At 39.9% G+C, this 21745-nt stretch overlaps 1 protein-coding gene across 1 annotated transcript in view; it reads right to left on the minus strand.

Annotated features, from left to right (window-relative positions):
• Window positions 1-202: 202 nt before the first annotated feature.
• Window positions 203-21745, minus strand: part of LOC126253121 (cytochrome P450 4C1-like) — a 139300-nt gene continuing 117757 nt past the window's right edge. The window contains exons 5-7 of the mRNA XM_049954246.1: window positions 16223-16453; window positions 11332-11532; window positions 203-1164 (exon numbers count right to left, since the gene is read on the minus strand). Of these exons, the coding sequence (XP_049810203.1) occupies window positions 721-1164; window positions 11332-11532; window positions 16223-16453 (876 nt within the window). The 3' untranslated portion in view covers window positions 203-720. The remainder of the gene's footprint in view (window positions 1165-11331; window positions 11533-16222; window positions 16454-21745) is intronic.

The following is a 21745-nucleotide window of genomic DNA, read 5'->3' on the forward strand; positions in this document are numbered from 1 at the left end:
ATTATTGAATCCAATAATGAATGTTGGTACAGAAGTTTTAACTTCTGATAGATGAATTTTAAAAATAATTAACCATTTAGTTTTTATCTTTTGTAGACTGATTATGTGTAAGTAATGCCCTCATTCTTATGAGAAATATTCATAATTGTTGCTCTGAAGGTGGCCATAGCGGAAGCTTTGTAGATGAAGAAATAGGCACATATTAAGAGCTCTAAATGGCTTTATTCCTAAAGAAATTTACAATTTCGCAAGAGTGTACATAAATATTTTCAAATTACTATTGAATTTCCTTCTGGCGGTAGAAGCGAAACTTGCCAATGCCTAGCACAGTAGAGAGATAATAGCTTAAAAGAACAATGTTTTATTATATTATTGGTTATACATATGATATTCAATGTTTATATAATATATGTGTTGTCACGTTCGTTCGAGACAACCAAATCCTAGCCAATGGTGCTCAAATTAGTCAATGCATACTAGCTTTGCAGATTAGTGGATGGAATGATGTGTTGGACTTCAATAAATTACATAGTCAGTGCGAGTAAATAAGAGTATTAGTCATATTATAGATGGCTGTATGATTGTAAACATTGAAGCCAATAAGAAAACAATAAATAGGACGAAATCTTTATCACTATTTGCTGTTGATAATGAACTTAGGAGGACAGTGAATCGCAGTAACTGTGCTTCTCTTTTGCGGTTTCTTCTGCTTTCACTTTGTTAAGTACAATCCAGTGTGACAGGAGCTGTCCGTGGGACGCATCTGATATTGATGCCGTGGACGGGTTTGCCAGTGATGAAGACTGCTATCTCCTCGAGCTCCTCCCTGGTGCTGCCGGGGATGATGCGAAACTGCCGCAGCACCGTGGCGAGCACTGTCTTCATTACCAGCTTGGCGAAGCGCGCTCCTACGCAGAGGCGCGAACCGGCGCCGAATGGCAGGTAGCTGTAAGGGGGCAGAGCATTGGTGCCGCCGCCCTCCAGGAAGCGGCCAGGGTCGAACTTGTCGGGGTCCGGGTAGATCGCCGGCTGGCGGTGCAGCAGGTTCAGGAAGACGAAGACGACGCTGCCGCGAGGCGCCACGTACCGCCCGTCGCTCAGTGGGATGTCTTCCGACGCGAACACCGGTGCGACTGGGACCGCGGGGAACAACCGCAGTGACTCCTAAGGCAGGAAGCAGGAAATCACATCGTTTGAATGTGAATAATGTGGGGATGTCTCGCGGTGGTAGACATTAGTTTAACTTTACTAGGGTACTCCCAAGTGGTTTCCTTCTACAGCAATAATTCGAGGAGGCTCCTTCCATGAAAATATATGCTCAGGAAACAATATTATACGTACACTGATTGGTTCGACGGGGGGATCTGTAACTCTTTTGTATGATTATTTTACGGTTGTCACCATAATTCCCTCTAAATACGTAAATTCCGAATTGAAAGACATGAGAACACCCCTCCATAGATATTACCTGTAGGTAGAATGATAATAACGATCGGAAACACAATAAACTTTACACACTTGACGGCAAAGAACGCTCTTCTACGAGCTCAAGATCTGCCCATCCTCTTCCCTAAGAGAAGGGGCTGAAAAAAAAGATTAAATGTCAATAAGTTTCTTCAATATAGGGTGCCATAGCCACAAATTTATTAAAACACTACCATTGTTTGATTATCTTCTTAATTTTAGACATGCACTCCGCGCTCGCGTGCCCGCTCTCGCCTCTCTCTCTCTCTCTCTCTCTCTCTCTCTCTCTCTCTCTGTGTGTGTGTGTGTGTGTGTGTGTGTGTGTGTGTGTGTGTGTGTGTGTGTGTGTACAGTTCTGCACGACAGCAGCCGCCTGTCTCTCACGTGGCTTGTCAACTTGTGAACTTTTGGGTGACAACTGCCTGCAACCGGAGAGAAACAGTACAATAGGCACTAAAATGATTTGAAGCAATGTAAATATGACAAAGCTATCCTAATATTTATTCAGCAGAAGTCTTCTCCTTCTCGTGCAATGGCAGGAGACGAAATTGCAGTTCAGGTCATCTGTTTCTTAGTTGGTCTTCATCCAACTGTTATTGTAATTTGGTGATTGTAGCACCAGACCACAAACGTTTCTGAGAAAGGGGGCCTTTGGGAGGGGGGTAAAGAAACACCTATCTCCATTGGAGGGAGGAGGACGTATGGAAGGGGATAACACAGGGCATCACTCAATAACATCTTGAGCAATTTCTACCAAATTTTGTGTATACATGTCTCATTTATTGTATGAATATTTGTATAAAAATACTCGAGGTAGAATACCTCTACCACCACCAGGGTTGGTGTGCTGGTGAGAAGCGGTGAATTGTAAAAATTTCGATGAACCCCGATATTAGTACCGAATCCTTGGTTTTCGGGGACTCTAGCCAGTTTCGATAAATTTGCACATCTACAAGTGGCGATGTGGGTCGAGTTGGTATGTACAAGTGAGTGACATGCACTGAACAGCTAGAACATAATGACATCTACCTAATAGTCGGTATGTCAACCTTTGGCATGGGTAACAGCGGCGGAGCGTCGCGGCATGGAAGCAATGAAGCCTTGGTAAATCGTTGGAGGAAGTTGGGACTACATCTGCACACACAAATCGGTGAACTCTCATATTCCGGGGAGGGAGGCGATGAGCTTTGACCGCAAGTTCAATCACATCCCAGATGTGTTCGATAGGGTTCAAATCTGGCGATTTGGGGGATCACCACATCAACTGGATCTCGCCACAGTGTTCCTCGAACCACTCTATAACACTCTTGGGATTGTGACATGGCGTATTATCTTGCTGAAAAATGCTAGTGCAGTCAGAAAACATGATCGTTGTGAAGGGATGTATAGTCGTGCTCAAAAGTATCCGAACGATCTGAATTGCATTTCGCCTGATTCGCATGCAACCCGCATAACGCACCTGTCTAGCAGGTCCTCTAATCGCTCATCGGTACAGTCGTTAGACTATTGAAAATGGTTCCAACACCACTAGAACACACTGCTCAGTATCGCAATAACTCAAGATGTAAAGTAATACCACGATACTACAAATATCAGGGAACACCTTTTCACAGATAAGACTGTCCTTAAGGCTTGTAAGCTCACATTTATTACAATAAATGACATACCTGAAATGTTACCACTCTCATTATTACGTCAGATAGGTAATGCACTTAGTGAGTTCGTCATATTCATGGTTTCCTCTTCAAAGTAACATACCGTACTTATTATTTAACGCAAAATGACATTAAAAATTTAAGTTATTCACGAGCAGCTAGTTGAGAATTTGTATGACTTCAAATGACACGACGAACCGTCTCGCTCTGCATATGCATTCAAACCCAGGTCATGTAGACTAAGCAAAGATTTCGTGACTGACTAGGCATACAGAGAGTGATATATTTCGATTTTAGACAGTGTCAGTTAGCAAATATCAACTTTAAATTACATAACGTAAACATTTTAATGGACGGAAATTCTTACCCAGCATCTATTGTCCCTGTTAACGAACTACGAGAGATGTTAAATAGTGCTTCTTCACAAGTAACTTACTTGAAATTCCGTGAGGTAAAGCTTTGTGTTGGACAGGAATTCGAACCCGGAACCTAATTGGATCGTTATCGAAGCACAATCAACTGTGACTTACCGGATTTTCTCGGCAGTATCCAGATGTTTTAACTGAAATGACAAGATGAAACATTAACTTTTTCCTTCCCAGGACTGCAACTCGGCACCTATTGCTGTTATCTTCTAGAGAAAACGAACGTTAAATATGGGTTTGTTACACCAACAGCGACATGTGAGCGTATCTGAACTAGAAATAATATGACGAAGAGTTAAGTTCAAAATGGTTCAAATGGCTCTGAGCACTATGGGACTCAACTGCTGTGGTCATCAGTCCCCTAGAACTTAGAACTACTTAAACCTAACTAACCTAAGGACATCACACACAGCCATGCCCGAGGCAGGATTCGAACATGCGACCGTAGCAGTCGCACGGTTCCGGACTGCGCGCCTACAACCGCGAGACCACCGCGGCCGGCGAAGAGTTAAGTGCTGACTGGGTATTGAACCCCACACATATCATTGTTGACTACACACAAAGAGACGTCAGCTACCGAATTTTTCTCCACCAGCAGCTCGGAATAACATCGTTGAGCTTACAGCGATCTCGCAAATACTTTTATCATTGGGAGCCAAAAACGTCAGATATCGTTAGTGTTGACAACGAATGAAAATACATTAAAAATCAAAATTATTATCCACCAGCAGATAGGTGTTCTCATGCTAGAGCTTGATAATACAGAATGAAAACTTTAGTGCCGTGCCAGGATTCGAACTCCTTTCACGTGCAATATGTAGAGATGTTGAGGAATCTGCAGTTTTGAACAAACAACAAATTATAGTGGAGCTGTATTGTCACGAATGGATCAAATTCCGCTTTAAGGCCCATCTGAGTTGCATTCACAGTTCAGAACCTATTTTATCGATATACAGAAGCTCAAATAAAAGATGGAATAAGTGTCCTGTGATCCTACATAGCGTTTGTTTCGTCACTAGAAATAAATAACTAGTGTAAGAAAGGTTACTGGTGATAGACTTTTTACATGTCGCCACTCCTGACTTTATTGTGGTTCAACCTCACGTTTACTTGGTAGAGAAGGAATATCATGTTTAATGTGAATTTCAGACCACAATGCCATTACACTTCCTTCACTTGGCGTACCCAGAAGAGAATAGAATCTGTCTGTCCCTATCAAAAAACATCAGCAGAAGTTGGAATCGAAGCCAGACCATAAGTACACGCACCTGTCATCCATCTAATAGACCACCAAATCCTCTTCTCTGTGACTCATTTTTCTATCATAACGCCACACTGGATGAGAATTCTGACACACAGGCTCCCTGTAGTGGTTTGCAGCATGTTCAGTACATTCATTTACTTGGTTGACCGAATCGCCATGAACTAGCAGCCTCGGCTACCCAGTGCACACATTCGACTCTATTTTGTAATCACCGAAATAAAATCACGTAACTGCCACCTACACAGAACTGCCAACAGTGTAGGATGCAGAAATTTAAATAGGAAGTTTTCATTTCCACTTGATCTGCTCTATTGCACTATCTGTTTGTTGAAAACATCGTGCATTGCAAAAGAAAAGCTGTAACTGTGTGTCTCTCAGAAGTCTAGATCCGGCCATATGCATTATCTCACAGCACTGTGGGATGCGGAAGTTCTGGAGGAATTGTTGTTGACTTCAATAGCTGCTGTAGCTACGTGTCCTTCAAACCAATCGGGAACAATTGTGACCCGGTGTCATGGCACATTATCATCCATAAAAGTGCCATCGTTGTTTAACAAGAAATCCGTGGATGGCAGCAAACGGTCTCATTTAATTGAGCTGCCTTAGGCCTTTAACACCAAATTTCGGCGCTCTGTCCTAACGGATACGATCGTCGTACGTCCCACAACGATTTCTACGATGATGCCATGCAGTGTTGCTCGTCCATTGGAACGACAACTCGATATAGAGGCCGCTGCTCTCGGTCGTTAAGTGAAGGTGGTCAGCCGCTGTGTTGTCCGTGGGGAGAGAAAATGCCGAGAAATTGGTATTTTCGGCACACTCTTGACGTTATGGATCTGGAATATGGAATTCCCTAATGATTTCCGAAATGGAATGCTCCATGCGTGTAGCTCACAGTCTAATTCCCGTCGCTTGACCATAATCCCACCGGCAGCCTATTCACAGGAGTCACCGGAGTAAAAATGACAGCTCCGCCAATGCACTGCCGCCATCTGTGTACGTGAGTATCGCTATCCCATGACTTTTATTCACTCGAGCGTATTGTTGCTTTAGGTGATAATTATATCATTAACGATCTTTTATTATTAAGCTGTTATTCAGTTATCTGATTAATAAGGGACGTCATTCCTGATACGGGTTCCTGCTATTGAGAAAGAGAAAGCGGATGAGTGAAGGTGGAGCGACAGAAATAAGTTTATTTCTTTTGGGCATAAGTGTTTCTGCTATGTTGTTCAGACAAGACCGTTGAGTTAGAAAAGAGATATGAGGGGCTGTATATGCTTCTAATTCCTTAGAGCAGACGAAGTATATTGAAATCTCTCCAATTGTCCTCATGTAGCTAAGATAACTGTACCTAAGATGCTGAAACATGATCAGAAAACCGAACGTCACAGATTCATCTTATGGATTCGAACATCACCAGTTCCGAACTCCGTGAGCCTTACTGAGAAAGACATTGCAGGACAACATTGCTGTTATCAACAATTGGAAGTACAACTTCTTTTTTTCATGTCAAAACGGAATACCTTGTAGGATGTGGGGATCTGATGTCTTGATCCACACTGTAACTGTGTGTTCAGCCTAGTATGGCTTTTCATGTATTACACTATGCAACGTGATTTTTGATGTCTGCGTAATTTTCACTGCGCCACACGTACTTTTTTTGCTGGTGTCTGATCTGCCGTTACTTTTTTTCTATCAGGCACAGTTTTTCCATAAATTAAGTGAACTAAGTTTTCATTTAAACCTAAGTTCCACAGAGAGAAATTTTATTGCAAGTAAGGGAAATTTTATGTTAGTAAGGTTGAACAGTAGGCCGTACTTGTCATGCCCTTCAGACTCCTAGGCGGAAAAATTAGTTCATTTTAGACGTGCTATAGTGTTGTGAGGTGGTGAAATTTGTGCTGTTAAATGTAGTTTTTCAGTTTCTCAGAAATGAGTTCTCACAAGATATTCTCTTACTTTTTGGTACCTCCTTAACTGACAAGCAAGAACTGAACATTAATAGTTTCGTGAAAAATTTCTACTAGTCATACTTTAGTGATCAAGACAAAAGCTGAGCATCACACAAGATATGCCGTACATGTGTTGAGAGTCTGAGACCATAGAATAATAGGAAGAGAAAAATCAATGCCTATTGCACTTCCCATGCTTTAGTGGTAGCCAGAAGATCATATATATGATTGCTATTTTTGCGTAGTTAACGTTGAAGACCGCAAAAAGTAAGAAGGACATAAAATATTGTAACATTTTACGGCCTTACGACCAGTTACGCATAGGTAATCTCTCCCTACTTCAGTTCCATCTACCGTTCTCGAAGATTTGCAACAGGAGAGTAGCTCAGAAAATGAATCCACTGATGCGGACGACTGCAATCCGGAAGAATATTCTACATCAGAATTATTTAGTCAAGGCGAACTAAACGAATTAACTTTTGACTTCAGTTTGACAAAGATGCCACCGAATTTCTTGGGTCTCGGCTTAGGGTGAAACCATTTTCTACTGCTTGGAGTATCATCCTCTTGGTACAGGAACAGAGAAATCGAATTAATTATTTAAAGAAGAAGGTTGTGTGTTTTTTGTGACTTTGAGGGTTTTGCTGAATTTCTCCAAAATCACTTTGATCCAAGTCAGCGGAGGTAGTTTATAGACGCGTGAAAACATAACCTACAATTGTACTTTTACATAATGGAAATTCGTTTGGCCCATTCCTTACTGTCCCTTGAATACACCTTAAGGAGATGTATTGAAATCTCAAAGCTGTGTTGAAATAGGTGAACTACGAAAAACTTCCTTGGCCAATTGTGGGGATTTGGAAGAAGTTGGTACGCTGATTGGTCAACAGTCGATCTACACGGATATCCCATGTTTCATTTGTGAGTGATACAGCCGAGCCAAATACAAGCATAGAAAGACAGGTAACTGGTCCTACACATAAAGCCCCCCACCTGATTCACAGAATATTATAAAAGAACCAATTGTTGAGCCAAGCAAGACGTTATTATTTGCTCTTCACATGGATTGATGAAACAGTACACTAAAGCACTTCTTAAGGATGGTGACTGTTTCTTGTAGTTGGTAACAAGAATTCCAGAAGTACATTGTGAGGAAGTTAAAGATGGGATCATTAAGGAAAGATACTTTGTTTGAAAGTACGATAAATCCAGTGGAGAAAAGGGCTTGAGTTTCATTTAAAGTAACAGTGGCCAACTTTTTGAACAGCAACAAATATCCAGATTATGAAATCATGGTTGGCACGGTGTTGCAGAGTTTCATAAATTATGTCTGAACGTACGTGTGGAGCTTCATTTTCTATATTCAAATGTCGATTTGTTGGCTGTGTCAGTGAAGAACGAGGAGAACGGTTCCACCAGGACATCAAAGATGTGAAATAATGAGCAAGGAAGATGCAATAGAAACATGATAGCTGACTGCCTTTTTATACTAAAGAGAGATGGCTCTGGTGAGGGGAGGCAATCAAGGAAGAGAGGTTTCGATCCATATGAGTAAGGTTTTGACGCAGTTAGAACAGCGATTCGAAATTAATTCGTCAAACATGTGCTGCGTTTTTGTAATAATTATTAATATTTTAAGTGAAAATTTATCATTATCTACTCTAATGCAGCGTGTAGTGATTCTCTACAAGATTACAAAACAAGTATTTTATTTTTAACGCAATTAAAAAAATCCGCTGTGGAAAAATAAAGTGAGTTCAGCTAAAATATTGTATAACAATTTCAGCTAAAACTTTGTACAAGTTGACGCGATATAGTAAAACCAAAATCGGATTTGAAATGTTAATGAAACATTATCCCAGGCCGGCCGCGGTGGTCTAGCGGTTCTGGCGCTGCAGTCCGGAACCGCAGGACTGCTACGGTCGCAGGTTCGAATCCTGCCTCGGGCATGGGTGTGTGTGATGTCCTTAGGTTAGTTAGGTTTAAGTAGTTCTAAGTTCTAGGGGACTTATGACCTAAGATGTTGAGTCCCATAGTGCTCAGAGCCATTTGAACCATTTGAACCATTATCCCAGTGTCACTTAACAGCCATAAAAAAGTCTTTCAGAAAGTTTCAAATTGCAATATAGTATTGTTTTACTCCAGTGTCACTTAACAGCCATAAAAAAGTCGTTGAGAATGTATCAAATTGCAGTATAGTGTTGTTTTACTCCTAGACTTTTTGCTGAGAGTGAGAAGTTGATATTTGTCCCATTTCAGATTCAACGTCATAGGTATTCTAATATATTTCGGGCCAATCAACCTTGAATGATTATCCATTACACATGGGGTTTGATGGGTTGAACTTTAACGCTATATTCTGTATTCATTTTAATGATACACTCAGATCCGCTTTGAAATTCCCGATTTTTGTCTTTAAGTTTATTGTTATTGTTCTAAGATGTAACTGGAGCCTAAATACTCACCATGTAGCCATACTGACAAACAAATCTTGTATTAGAATCTGTAAGCTGATTTGCTTCCACGTATTTCGATAAGAGCTGTCGACATTAACTACGAAACATATAACTAACCAACTGACAACGCGGTTTCTTCTTTATTCCCGTAGATCGGCGACAGACAAGACATTCTTGTGTCATCCGTTGTTTCAGACGATGGAGCAGTTTCTTATTTCGTCAAGGTAGTTAATAAAGTGAAATAACTGACTTTTTTTTGAGTACGTATAAATGCATGTAGTTTTCTCTCTTTATTTCTATGGGCGCGTGCGCGCGCGTACCCACTCGCTCACACACACAGGTGTGACCGGGAATAATGCTCATTTGCATGTGTATGTGTGCATACGTGTGGGAATTCGCTCTTGCGCGCGCCTGTGTGTGTGGTTCAGTGGCTCAAATGGCTGTAAGCACTATGGTACTGAGGGCATCAGCCCCCTAGACGTATAACTACTTAAACCTAACTAACCTAAGGACACACACATCCATGCCCGAGGCAGGATTCGATCCTGTGACCGTAGCAGCCGCGTGGTTCCGGACTGAAGCACCTAGAACCGCTCGGTCACAACGGCCGGCCTGTGCGTGTGTGTTTCAGAGATTACAGTAACTGATTTTGTTTCGATGGTTTTCTTCCATTTATCTCCACCGTATTAACTCTGTAGTACAGAGTACGAAACAGTACCATCAGCGGTATCACTTTCAGCATTTTTCTGACTTAGCTGAAGTCTAATACACATTATCTAAATGTAATACTACTGATGTGTAGCATATTCTCTCAGACACATATGCCGAAAGTTTAGAAAATAAATGTCTCGTGGTTGAAAATATATAATACAACAAATGGTTGGGTGTAAAGTGGTACAATTTATAAGCAGTTGTACGACTGGAGTTCTGAACTGTAGCAGTAAGGTTTTCTCAACTGTAGCAATTAATACAGAAATTTCGCAGGTGTGACCGAAATAATTTTAATTTTTAAGACGTTGCAAACAAATATGAAATCCTAATACATATTCATTATCTAAAATACTATCTGCGTTTTACGGGAGTTGGAAGACCGAGGAACGCAAAATTACCATTAATCGGTTTTGCTTTTCCTGATTGTTCTTGTCTTTTCACTCATTTTTCTTTCTCATTTCTAGTTTCTGCTTATGGACAGTATTTAGTCCCCATGGAGACCGAAACCCGAAAAATGTGTGGACCCAGCGGCCAGATTCCAGTTTTGGAGGAACCATTGATACCATTCTGTAAGGTCATAGTCCTGACACATGACTCTCCTAACAGCTGAGCAGTTTTTATCTAATATTGCTCTGAGGGTTTGTTCGAAGCCATTTGTCAGTTGTTTGGTTGTAACATGCTACAAGCTGCTTAAAAATGCAACATCTAGTGGCCGTAGCTTGTGAGTTGTGTATGAGTTCAGGCAGTAGATAATTAGATCAATATCCCTAGCTAAGGTAATAGCAGGGAACGCATCTAGCAGTATAGATGTATTATTAGATCAAATCAATTGTTAAAACAATCACGTCGACTGTTATCTATAAGCGAACCTGTACAATATATAAGAAAAGCGGTGGTACAGTTTATAAGATGACGCAATTAATTTTAAACTCACTACTTTTTTTGCACAGAGTCTAGTGTCATTTTAAAGGTCACTAAGCTGCATTGTCAGTGAGAAAGTATGCCTATTTGCTATGTAAATTATAAACAGGCTTAAAATATCTGTAAGAGTTCACATGATAAGCTTCACAAATAAATTTTTAGTTCCTCAGAGCACAAAATAATTTTTAACCATTTCACTGCAAAATTATCAATGATCTATCGAACTGGTCATCAACAACTACTGTAGTTACTGCCTAACGCACGTTCTGTCCAACACGAGGTACCACCATGCAGATGGTTTTCTAGATATGGTACAATTTAAAAGGCGATACACTTTATAAGACTTCATCGTAGATGATTCACAACGTGACTTCCTACACTTTCCTCACCTTAAACATCACCATTCATTTAAAACTGTGCAATGGGCTAACGGCTGAAAATTTTTTAGCTATAATTCTGGACACCACAGGCGCTGCTTACCTTTATAACAGCCTCAGTGACCTTTAGCTGAGTGAGGTCACTTTCGGTAACCGGCCTCAGGTAGTCTTCCCCAGTTCCGAAGATTTCGTCCACTTCCTTTTGAATTGCGTCTTGCCACTCTGGGTACAGACCCAGCAGTGCAAATATACAGCTCAGTGCTGTTGCAGTGGTGTCAGTACCCGCCAGTCCGAATGTTCGTACCTGTTGAAACGGGAAGATGACGTACGAAGAAATGTTCCTTAGTGTTAAAGGGCGTTAGTACCCAGTGGCTATAAATAATGTACTACTACTCATGGGTATCCAGTCTAGACTTTAACTATCGTATGTCAGCGAAATTTAGTAGATTTGCTACGGCGTTAATGAATAACTGATTTCACTCAGGAAAAAAATAGTTCCAATTGTGGCTACTAGGTGCAAATCTGGCTTTGTTCACTGTATGATATTCACGCTGTCATTTGACAAGCCACAACACGAGTAAACTGTGTGGCTATCTAGAAGACAGACCACACACTATTAATGAAACTGTTTTTTGTGAATGGCATCAATTACAGTGCCGCATTGAGGGAGTATAGTTGACTGAAAGGTCTGGAGAGAGGTCTGATGTCATTAAATGGTTTAACTATATGTAAAATGAACGTGGAGGAGGAGAAAGGAAAGGAAAGGGACTACTGATGTCAGCTGCATGGAGACATTACGCGCAATCAGCAGCGACGAGTGAAAATGTGTGCCGAAGCAGTATTCGAATCGGTGCGTTATCCACTGCTTATCACAACAGTGCGGACTATCTCAGCACGTCTCTCAGCTGCCCCACATTCACACCGAACACCACGTATCTGCAGTCCCTGTCCATTTTCTCTATGCTCACTACTCTGAGACTCCTGCAGGAGGTCGGACATACTTGTGCATCTACAATTAAGAAGTTGGATCCATTGTCCATCTAGACGAAAGAGTTATATGAATGTGTGGCATCCGTTCTTCGGAAAAAATAGACATCATAGGAAGAGGAATTCCTCCTTATGCAAGACACCTTTTCAGTTTCGTTTTACCCAGACATGTTTCAGCATTTTTTGTGCTATCTTCTGTGAGTTATTTTATTTTCTTACTGTAAATGTTTTGTTACATATAGCAGCGGCACCACCGTTTAGGATAGGGAAAGTCAGTTTTGTGCGATATTCGGAGCACGAGTTACAGCCAGGCGCAGGCCGGATTGCAGTTACGCATACCAGCAGTTGCGAAGGCAAATAGAGGCCACCGGGGTGTAGAACTGCCGGAAAGGGCCCACACGGCAGTTTTCATGGCGCAAGTCACAGGCAGAAGAGGGCCACTGGCTAACCTAAGTGTTACGCATACGTGAGCGAGGTGGCGCACTTGGCATAACAGAGGCGCACAGCCGAGTATAAATAGGCACCGTTTTCTAACGAGATTCATTCAAGTGTGGCAGCTCTCCTAGACGGCGGGGCGTATCACACCGCCGGGCTACATGCAGCAACAGATGGGGCGCTAGCATCCCAGTCCGTGGCAGGTCGTTGGTTCGAACGGGGCTGCAGCCAGCCAGCGGCGAGCCACTCTTTGGCTAACTTCCGCGGTCAGTCGTCTCGGCGTCCGAGACACGCCAGAGACTTCCTGAGGGCCGCAGATTCAGACGCCAAATAGCGGGCACTTGTTCATAGCTGCAATCTCAGCCATGCGGGCGAGGAGAATGGCGCAGCTGGCCGCCCAAGGCTCACACCGAGCTGTGCTGGGCTGGCTGATGGTGTAGCCATCCTCACATCATCGGAACTCAGCAGGCTGGCCAAGGCTGATACGACACAGAGTTGTGTTGCACAGGCCGCTGGGGTGCTTCCTCAGCATTGTGAGCCCTGTGACACAGACTGAGGTGAATGGAGCACTGTAGTGGAAGCCAATAAATAATTTGGAAAGTTGTCACCGAGTTTTAATACGGCACCTCCTGGCACTCACCCACTACAATATTAACATTTAGACACAATTTTGGTACAAAATATTTACAGTTGTGAATGAATAATTGTTGTGAAATATTATATATCATTTGTTTAGAGTTCACAGTTCAGATATGTATCAACGACCTGATTCACTGTATTTTGTTTTTTACATTATATCTAATACTCTAGTCATAGCTTAATTGTCAAGAGAGTGAGTGTATGCATTAATTTACATACCCCACATGACGCTGTTGGGTATTTATGTTGGTAGCTAGTCTGTTACACAATCTACAACTTGTCATCTGCAAACAGCAAAACGTAATTACATAATAGACAGATAAATAAAGATTTTGTTTTGCTGTTTGCAGACAACAGTTGCAAATTGTGTAGCAGCCTAGCTACCAACATAAATACCCAATGGCTTCATGTAAGGTATGTAAACTAATGTATACACCCATTCTTTTGCTAATTAAGCTATAACTAGAACAATAGACATAATATGATAACAGCATATAGTGCATCAGGTCGTTAATACATATCTCAACTGTGAACTGTAAACAAATGATATATAATATTTCACAACAATTTTTCATTCACAATTGTAAATATTTTGTACCAAAAGTATCTCTAAATATTAATATCAACAACAGTTTTATAGTAAGAAAATAAAATAACCCACTGAAGATAGCACAAAAAGTGCTGACACGTGTGGGTAAAACGAAACTGAAAAGATGTCTTGCATAAGGCGTAATTCCTCGTCCTATTTTCATAGCAAGCACGGACATAAGAAGAACTTCACCACCTCAAGATGATTCGAATAGACATCTTTGGGGTGAGGCTAACGTCTGTGTGTCAAAATAACCCAAGGACAATAGATGAACTGAAGACAGCGATAACTGAGTATCTGCGTTTGGTTACATGTGAAACATTGCTAAAGGTGTTCGTAAATAAATGTAAACGTGTTGAAGTATGCCTTCAAGAAAGAGGAAAACAATTCCACCACCAACTGTGAAACTGGTGAGCACAGTGTCTATAATTGTGATTAATATAAATAATTAATGTAATTGTTTTAATTGTAATCACGTCGAATCCCATCTCCCATCATAACAGCAACGACTATCATTGAATCCCGGGTCCTAACTCATACAGCATCATGAATGTTCTGCCAGCCTTACGTCCCTTGCAAGGCGAGACACTCGGAGCTCGTCGTTGCGTATAGACTTTGCGGAGGCACTGTATTTCAACAAGTGATCTTGTTTACATAAATTACTTCTTATCACTAAATATCAGTTCGCACCAGTAAAATGTGGATCTTTCTCTTTGTATTCCTGCGCCAAGACTCCAGAACGCTTTCGAGGTTGCGCCGTGGCAGCTACATGAGTGATTTGCATCTCACCCTCAGCGGCCCACCATGCTATAGTGGATTCGTCCTTTGCAGGCACCAGAATGTTCACACTAAATTTAAGTATTGGGGAGTTTTTTCTAGAACTATTGTCTGCAGTGTAGCCTTGTCTTGAAGTCAACCGAGGACAATAAACAAGTCAGGCAAAATGAGAGTGGAACTTGTAAGATGTGGTACTACAGAAGAATGCTGAAAATTAAATAAGTACATCGAATAACTAACGAGGTACTGAATTGAATTTGGGAATGAAGATATTTATAGTACAAATTAACAAAATAAAAGGTCGGTTGATAGGACATATCCTGAGGATTGAGGAATCATGAATTTTGTACTGAAGAAGAGTGAATGGGGATGAAGGAGGTGGAGGGGTGGAAGAATAAAAATAGTAGAATGAGACCAATGTTTGTTTACAGGTGGTAGTTCAAATGGATGTAGGTAGCAGTAGAAATGAAGAAATGAGGAGCCTTGTACAAAATAGATGAGCCTGGATAGCTGTAACAAACCAGTCCTTGGACATGAAGGCGACAGCTGTGAAAAAGAGGGGAGCTGTCAGTGTTAAGTTACCAGGAGTGTGTGAGGTCCTTCTCATAAAAAATTCGTTGTTTTTCAAAACTGGCTCTTACCACAGGCGAATAATAGTAGTATATATAAAAATCGATGTGGGAGAAAGACTGCCACTGCTGCCGTTAGTCACTTAGCAAACCTTGCAAGAGACAGTGAAGGTTTCAATTTTGAAAGACCCACCTAGCACTTAAAACCTCACGACTACTTCCAGAGCTACAACTTGCATTTGTGTTACCTTTTACACTAAGTCAGGACCACAAGACGAGGATCTTCAGATTTCAGGCCGTAGCAATATTCATTCAACAAACAACCCGCCAGGACAGACACATATATCAACAGATATATTTTTACAAGTTCTTGTGTCAAGGCAGAGACCATCGCAACTATTAGGCCCAATGCATGCGCAACATACATATCCGTCTTTTTCCTCATCACAAGCATTTCCACTGCAGCAGTATACCTCAAACTATTTTAGAAATTTTTGAAATTTATGTTCATAGACATATTAGAACAATAATGTCGCCTAAGTTTCCAACGAAAATTTAACAACTGGGAATAGAAACTAGCTACATGAAGTTACCTATCAAAGGCCTGTGGCCTGAACCCATCTGAGGTGTTACGTTCTTTGTAGAAATACTTCTCTATTCGCTCACTTTGAGATTCCTTTGTTAACTAAATATAATTACTTGTTTCTAGTACATATAACGTAGCTCGTCAGTGAAAAAGTATGAAAGTTGTTTGTTAATCAAGTTTAATTTTTTCCATGACCTAGTTCACAAATGCATTTCAAAAAGAGAAAATTGGTAATTTCTGATGTGTTTATTCGTGCATAATCACTGAATAATATCGTATATGTCACAGAACCTTTGTCAGGAAATGCTGCCAGTAATGTTTAGCCCTTGTATGTTGTGGCATCATTTTATGCCTTCGATAGAATGACTACTGTAGTTATTTTCAAAGGGAGTAAATGGATTAAAGTACTTACCTCATCGTACACTTCACTCTCAGGGAGAAGAAAATTTCCATGATCATCCATCATTACATCCAGAAAAGTTTTCCTCTTCTTTGGTAATGCTTTGGATCGTCTCTCCCTAATAATTGCAAGTCCTTGCTTCGCCATGCCGTTATACAAGTTCATCTGTCGTTTTAATGCTTCACCATCAGGCGTTAGTGAGATTATCCAATCAATTTGCAACCATGGCTGGTAAAATCTCTTCTGTTACAGTAAACACAATAAATTTGCATACAGAACAATTACATGAGGAAAACTGTTTTTTTAATTTCCCTACAAAGGAACTGTTTCGTGGAGACTGTGTCGAAAACTCTGTATTGCAAAGAAACAAAAATAAGAAACAGATATAAAATTTAACTTGTTTATTTAAATTCTTGCATTCTTTCTAATAGGACTCGAAAGATCAAACAGATTTTTAATAAGTGTGGAAGGAATAAATTCCATAAAAAATCGCAAATAAAGTGAAAAGTGGACACAGTGTCCAACCTTAAAGTAAAAAAAAATCTTTTGAAGTACATTATGTCGGGTAAAACGTTTGTTCAGTGTCACCCTGTTATGACCAAGCTTATAGCCGTAATACAGTGTGGAACTGTAGAATCTTGGGTGTCCATCCAGTCATGTAGTAAGTATTTCGCCAAGCAGACTCATTTTGTCATCTTCAGGTGGTCCCTGACGAAGAAACACGTTCTTATATTGTGAGGTCCGCACCAGACAGCGATAGTATGGACACTGGAAATCACAGTTCACAGCTGGGTGCAGTTAATCCCATCCACTACCGTCACCTTCCACGGTGGATGTACAGATATAAAACAATGGAGTGATCGAGGGGGTAATGGCCATATGCAAAGGATACTGACAAGAGAGAAGCATCAGTCATCAAGAGTCACCTGAAGATGGCAATCAGTCTGTCTGTCAAATAAAAAAACAACGTGTGATAGCTTTGTTGGTTATTTCTTCAGCAATAATATTATAATCAATGTATGATTTGTTTTTGTTGGATTATTGGGACACTAGGAGGTCCTAATGTTTTTCTTATTTTAGGTCTTATGGTTAATCTTTGCTATCTAAACAACTGAATCTACCACATAATAAGGCTGGAAACAAAACAACATCTTAGCATCTATTTTAGGACTTTATTTGGCAATAAATATCATACCAAATTATCATGAGCTGTTTTGTCACGTTTATCTGATGTTGGTCACCTGTGTAATGTGCAGTCTTCCACATATGTATGGTCTATGTATGATAAGCCTCAATTATTACAGAAATATATTTATTATTGGCTCTTGAGTACCCATAAGTTAAGTGTAATAAAAAGCTACTTCAATGAATGAATATGTGTTTCAAACACCAACAATGGAGAATCGTTTCATGTAAGAAGTACCTACAGCTCTAAAGAAGATTACAGCTATACTCTATTAGCCTCAAAGAGGTGAAGAATGGCATTACATTTTTGTATAGTGATCATCTTTCCATCTTAAATCAAGGATGAATTAAAACTATTTATCTGAATGTGACGAAGAACACAGAAGCATAAACACAAGATATGAGAAACATATCAATAGTAGTTAATAAAAATGTGGCTCAAACCACATTAAACGTAAAAATAAAGTCGCACAATGTATTAAAGGTGTGGGGAATATGAGAAACAGATTGCCAAAGGCGAAGAAAACTCTTTTCAAGGAAATTCAAGGAAATATGTTTACTTCAATCACACATATGAGGGGTAATGCTACACATTTCTTTTTCTGAAAGTATGATATATTTTTATTCAGGATTGCAATAAACCATATTGTGTATTAAATAGAAGATCAACTGTTATTGATGCAATCGGAAAAGTTAAAAGAAGGAATCAAAGTTTTATGTGATAGTGTGGAAGATTCCATCAGTATATTAAAGCCTATTGAAGAAAAAATAGAAGTTGGAAAACAAATTGTTCCCTATTATAGCAAAACTTACATTCAACATTTAGAAAAATTCCTAGACATACCACCAATTAATGAATTTATTTATGCTTCCTGTTACTCAGATGACTCAGAAATATAAGATGTACTAAATAAATAAGAAGAAGATGCTAAAAATCTAAAAGATCAAAGAACTGAAAAAATCGATATAAGTGAAAGAATGTTGAAATAAATTGATCATAGTGAAGGTAATGTTTTTGCATTAAGACTTTTTGGTATGTTGAAATATGTAAGTTATATACCAGTAAAATATTATGGAGATAAATTTGTTATTGGTGAAAGAGAAACTGAAGATAGAGGTATATTAATAAAACTTTTAAGTAAGAAACGTCTGACTATAGATAAGATAAAACAAAACTTGATAATATTGACTTATCAAAGTAAATAAATATATTATTTGATTCAGGAGATCTATATTCTGATAAAAATCCAAATCAAGCAATGTGAAACAGAGTATCAAATACAAAAATTTGATAAAAGAAATTGTTAAAATTGATATACCAGAATCAAGATAGTCAAGTACAGACTATTCAGAAAGTGGGAAAACAGGTAAAGGATTAATTAACAAATAAAAGAAAACCTTTTGGATATGTTTGGATGTGCGATGTTAGAGACTTAATAGACAGATTAGCTGAAAAGATGTTGGGATAGCCAAATTTTAATTAGTAAGTTCTATGATTTTACAGTAAATAAAGGAGTGCCTTACTTATTAGACTTCTGAACAGTTTACTGCATACATCTTGAACAAATGACAAATATGGAAAAGGATTGATTAAGAGATTTATTAAGAAATTACCATTCTGAATGCATCTTTCAAGCTCTAATTATTGTGTTCTAGGAACAAAATTAGAAAGTGGATAAGTAAGAGGATGTCAAGGTATAATTCAGACAAAGCATGAAGGTAACATACAGAGATTATACAGATTTATAATCTAGACATGAAGCAGATAAACAACTTCAGCAAATTGCAAAAGAAAAAATGTAGGCTTAAGATGCACCATTTAGAGAAAAATTAGCTGTAATAGCAGTTAAATGAATAAAGCACGGAAAACAAAATTAGGACTAGGATTAACAATTGGTGATAATGATTAAAGATTATAAGAATTTTTATTATTTTTTATGAATGGAAATGAATAATTTCAACATCGATTATTTTGTGCTACCAAGGGGCAAAACTACACGTAAATCAATTAAAATGAAACACAATAATTATCAGTTGCTTAGTACTGATAAGTGTTAAGTAAAACTCAGAAAATAAAAATAGATAAGCAGAAAAATTGGAAGTAATTTCCTGATACCATTAGATATACCAGCTATGGAACAAATTATTGATTATTTAACAAAAAAGAAAGAAGGAACAGGTTTAACAAAACATGAGAGAGGTTTTTTTTACTGATTCTATTAGCAGCATAAGGAGAGATCGGTTAATTAGCTTGGAGATCATCAGCTGTCTGTAAATTATTTCCCAATAAACAAAAAACAGATGCTGAATTGGAAGAACAAGAAAGACATAATTTAGCAATAGAAAAGATAAGTAAATCAATAAAAAATCGACTATAGGATTAATAAATATTATAGAGCAACAAGAAATTTTGATGTAGAAAATTTAATTAAACAGTCTGAAATTAAATCATTATTAATTTTCTGTAACTCGTCCCGAATTATTTGACGTTCCGTTGCTGACACATGGTGTGCTCTCTGGCTTATTGGTTGATGGTCTCCAGTGCTAATCCGGTGCTTCACTGTCGATTTGTCTTATTTGCTCTTCACCTGTGAATTGAAGCATTCAGAGAACTCTTGAAGAATCACAAGTAGTTTCTCCTCTTGTTCCTTAGTGAGATCTTGTGATAGTCGAGCTAGAAGATATTGTCTAGTAGTGGTAGCGCCAATTTCGTCCACAACTCGGCATCGAAGGTTTCTATGACGCTCAGGTGTTCTGCAATTACCGGCTCAGCGTTTTCTACGCAAGAGAGTCTTGGACAGATCTGCGGTTCTCAGCGACAGTTAAGTATCCGCAATTCACCGAATCCGTTCTTAAACGAGACGACAGAGGCAGGGATGACCTTGTTATTCTTCAGTGGTATGTTTCTCTTGCATTCCACTACAAGATCCATGGGTTGATGCACGGTATGACGCGTGACAGTTACCTTTCTAGCGCTGACTGCATAAATGATCACTTCGTCCAGCACACATAGTCTCCACACTATCGGATTCGCAACTTCCTGTCTACAATATCTCATCTCGTCTAGCATAATCTTCGAGCGACCACAATCTATAACTGCCTGAGAAGCTTTCAGAAAGTTCCATCCGAGAATGACGTCATGACCACACTGCTGTAAGACGTTGAATTCTAAGGGCTGTGTTTGTCCACTTATACCCACATGAATGGTACTTCTTCCTGTAGGTTTTACATATTTCCCATTAGCCACCTTCAGCAGAGATGTTTTGCTGTCGGCGACGGTATTTCTCCGAAATGACAATATGATGCCCCAGAGTCCACAAGAGCTTGGGGTGGTCTGCCATCCACGACGATATCGTTGTAGTTTCCTATTATTTTTGTAATGATCGTCGGCGGAGAATTTTTTCTTCTGCGGTTTCACCTCCAAGGGAGGTTGCACCCTTTAGTTTCCCAGATTGAGGCGGCTAGGTAATCGGTTGGAGCTTCTAAACGGCGATGGAGACCTTGATCAGCGTGTTCGAGAGCGTCCTCTCCAGCGGCTAGCTTGCGGCGATGGTGATCTACGTCGTCCTGCACCCACATCTTCTTGTTCATCTTCGTCGTCCCGAAATTGGCGTCGGCTAAGATCGGTCTGCTGTGTTCTGGCGCGGGCGCCATCAAATATCCGCCGCCTTTCTTGACAATAGTGCACCACATGTCTCGCTCGTCCGCAGTGGAAACGTACTGGTTGGTTATCCAGGTACTCCAGATGTCAGTCCTCCTTGGTGCCCAAACAGGTTCCTCAAGAGGCATTGTAGAAACGTAACTCTGCCTGGATCTCGACTTTTTCACCGTTTTAAAGGGAAATGAAGGACGAGAGATTTGGTTCAATGTCTGAACCACTTCTCCCTTACGACCTCTTGAAGCGTCTCGGTTATTTGCTCGCCGTGCAATCCCAGTGCCTTCTGAAATTCCTCCCTCACTATCTGATGAAGAACACTTGTGAAATCAGTTTCTTACTCCATCACAGACATCGATACGACATTAGGAAGCCGTTCAAACTTCTTGCGTGTAAATCTTTTTTGATGCATCGTCTCGATGTACTGTCACCATTTTATGAAGTCATCTGCTGTCGAAACGTCTTTCAGGAGTAGGACTTGATACATGTCTTCAGCAACACCCTTCATGAGATGTGCAACCTTATCTTCCTTCTTCATTCTTGGGTCCACTATTTTACACAGCTCCGTCTTGAATGTAGGATGCTATAGTACTCCTGTACGCTGTGCCCTGCACTTTAATTTATCTTCAGCCTTGCACTTCTGCCGTTGTGTGTCGCCGTAATACTTGCGCATTTCCACCGGGAATACTTCCCAG

This window comes from Schistocerca nitens, chromosome 4, assembly GCF_023898315.1.
Source record: "Schistocerca nitens isolate TAMUIC-IGC-003100 chromosome 4, iqSchNite1.1, whole genome shotgun sequence".
Taxonomy (NCBI): Eukaryota; Metazoa; Arthropoda; class Insecta; order Orthoptera; family Acrididae; genus Schistocerca; species Schistocerca nitens.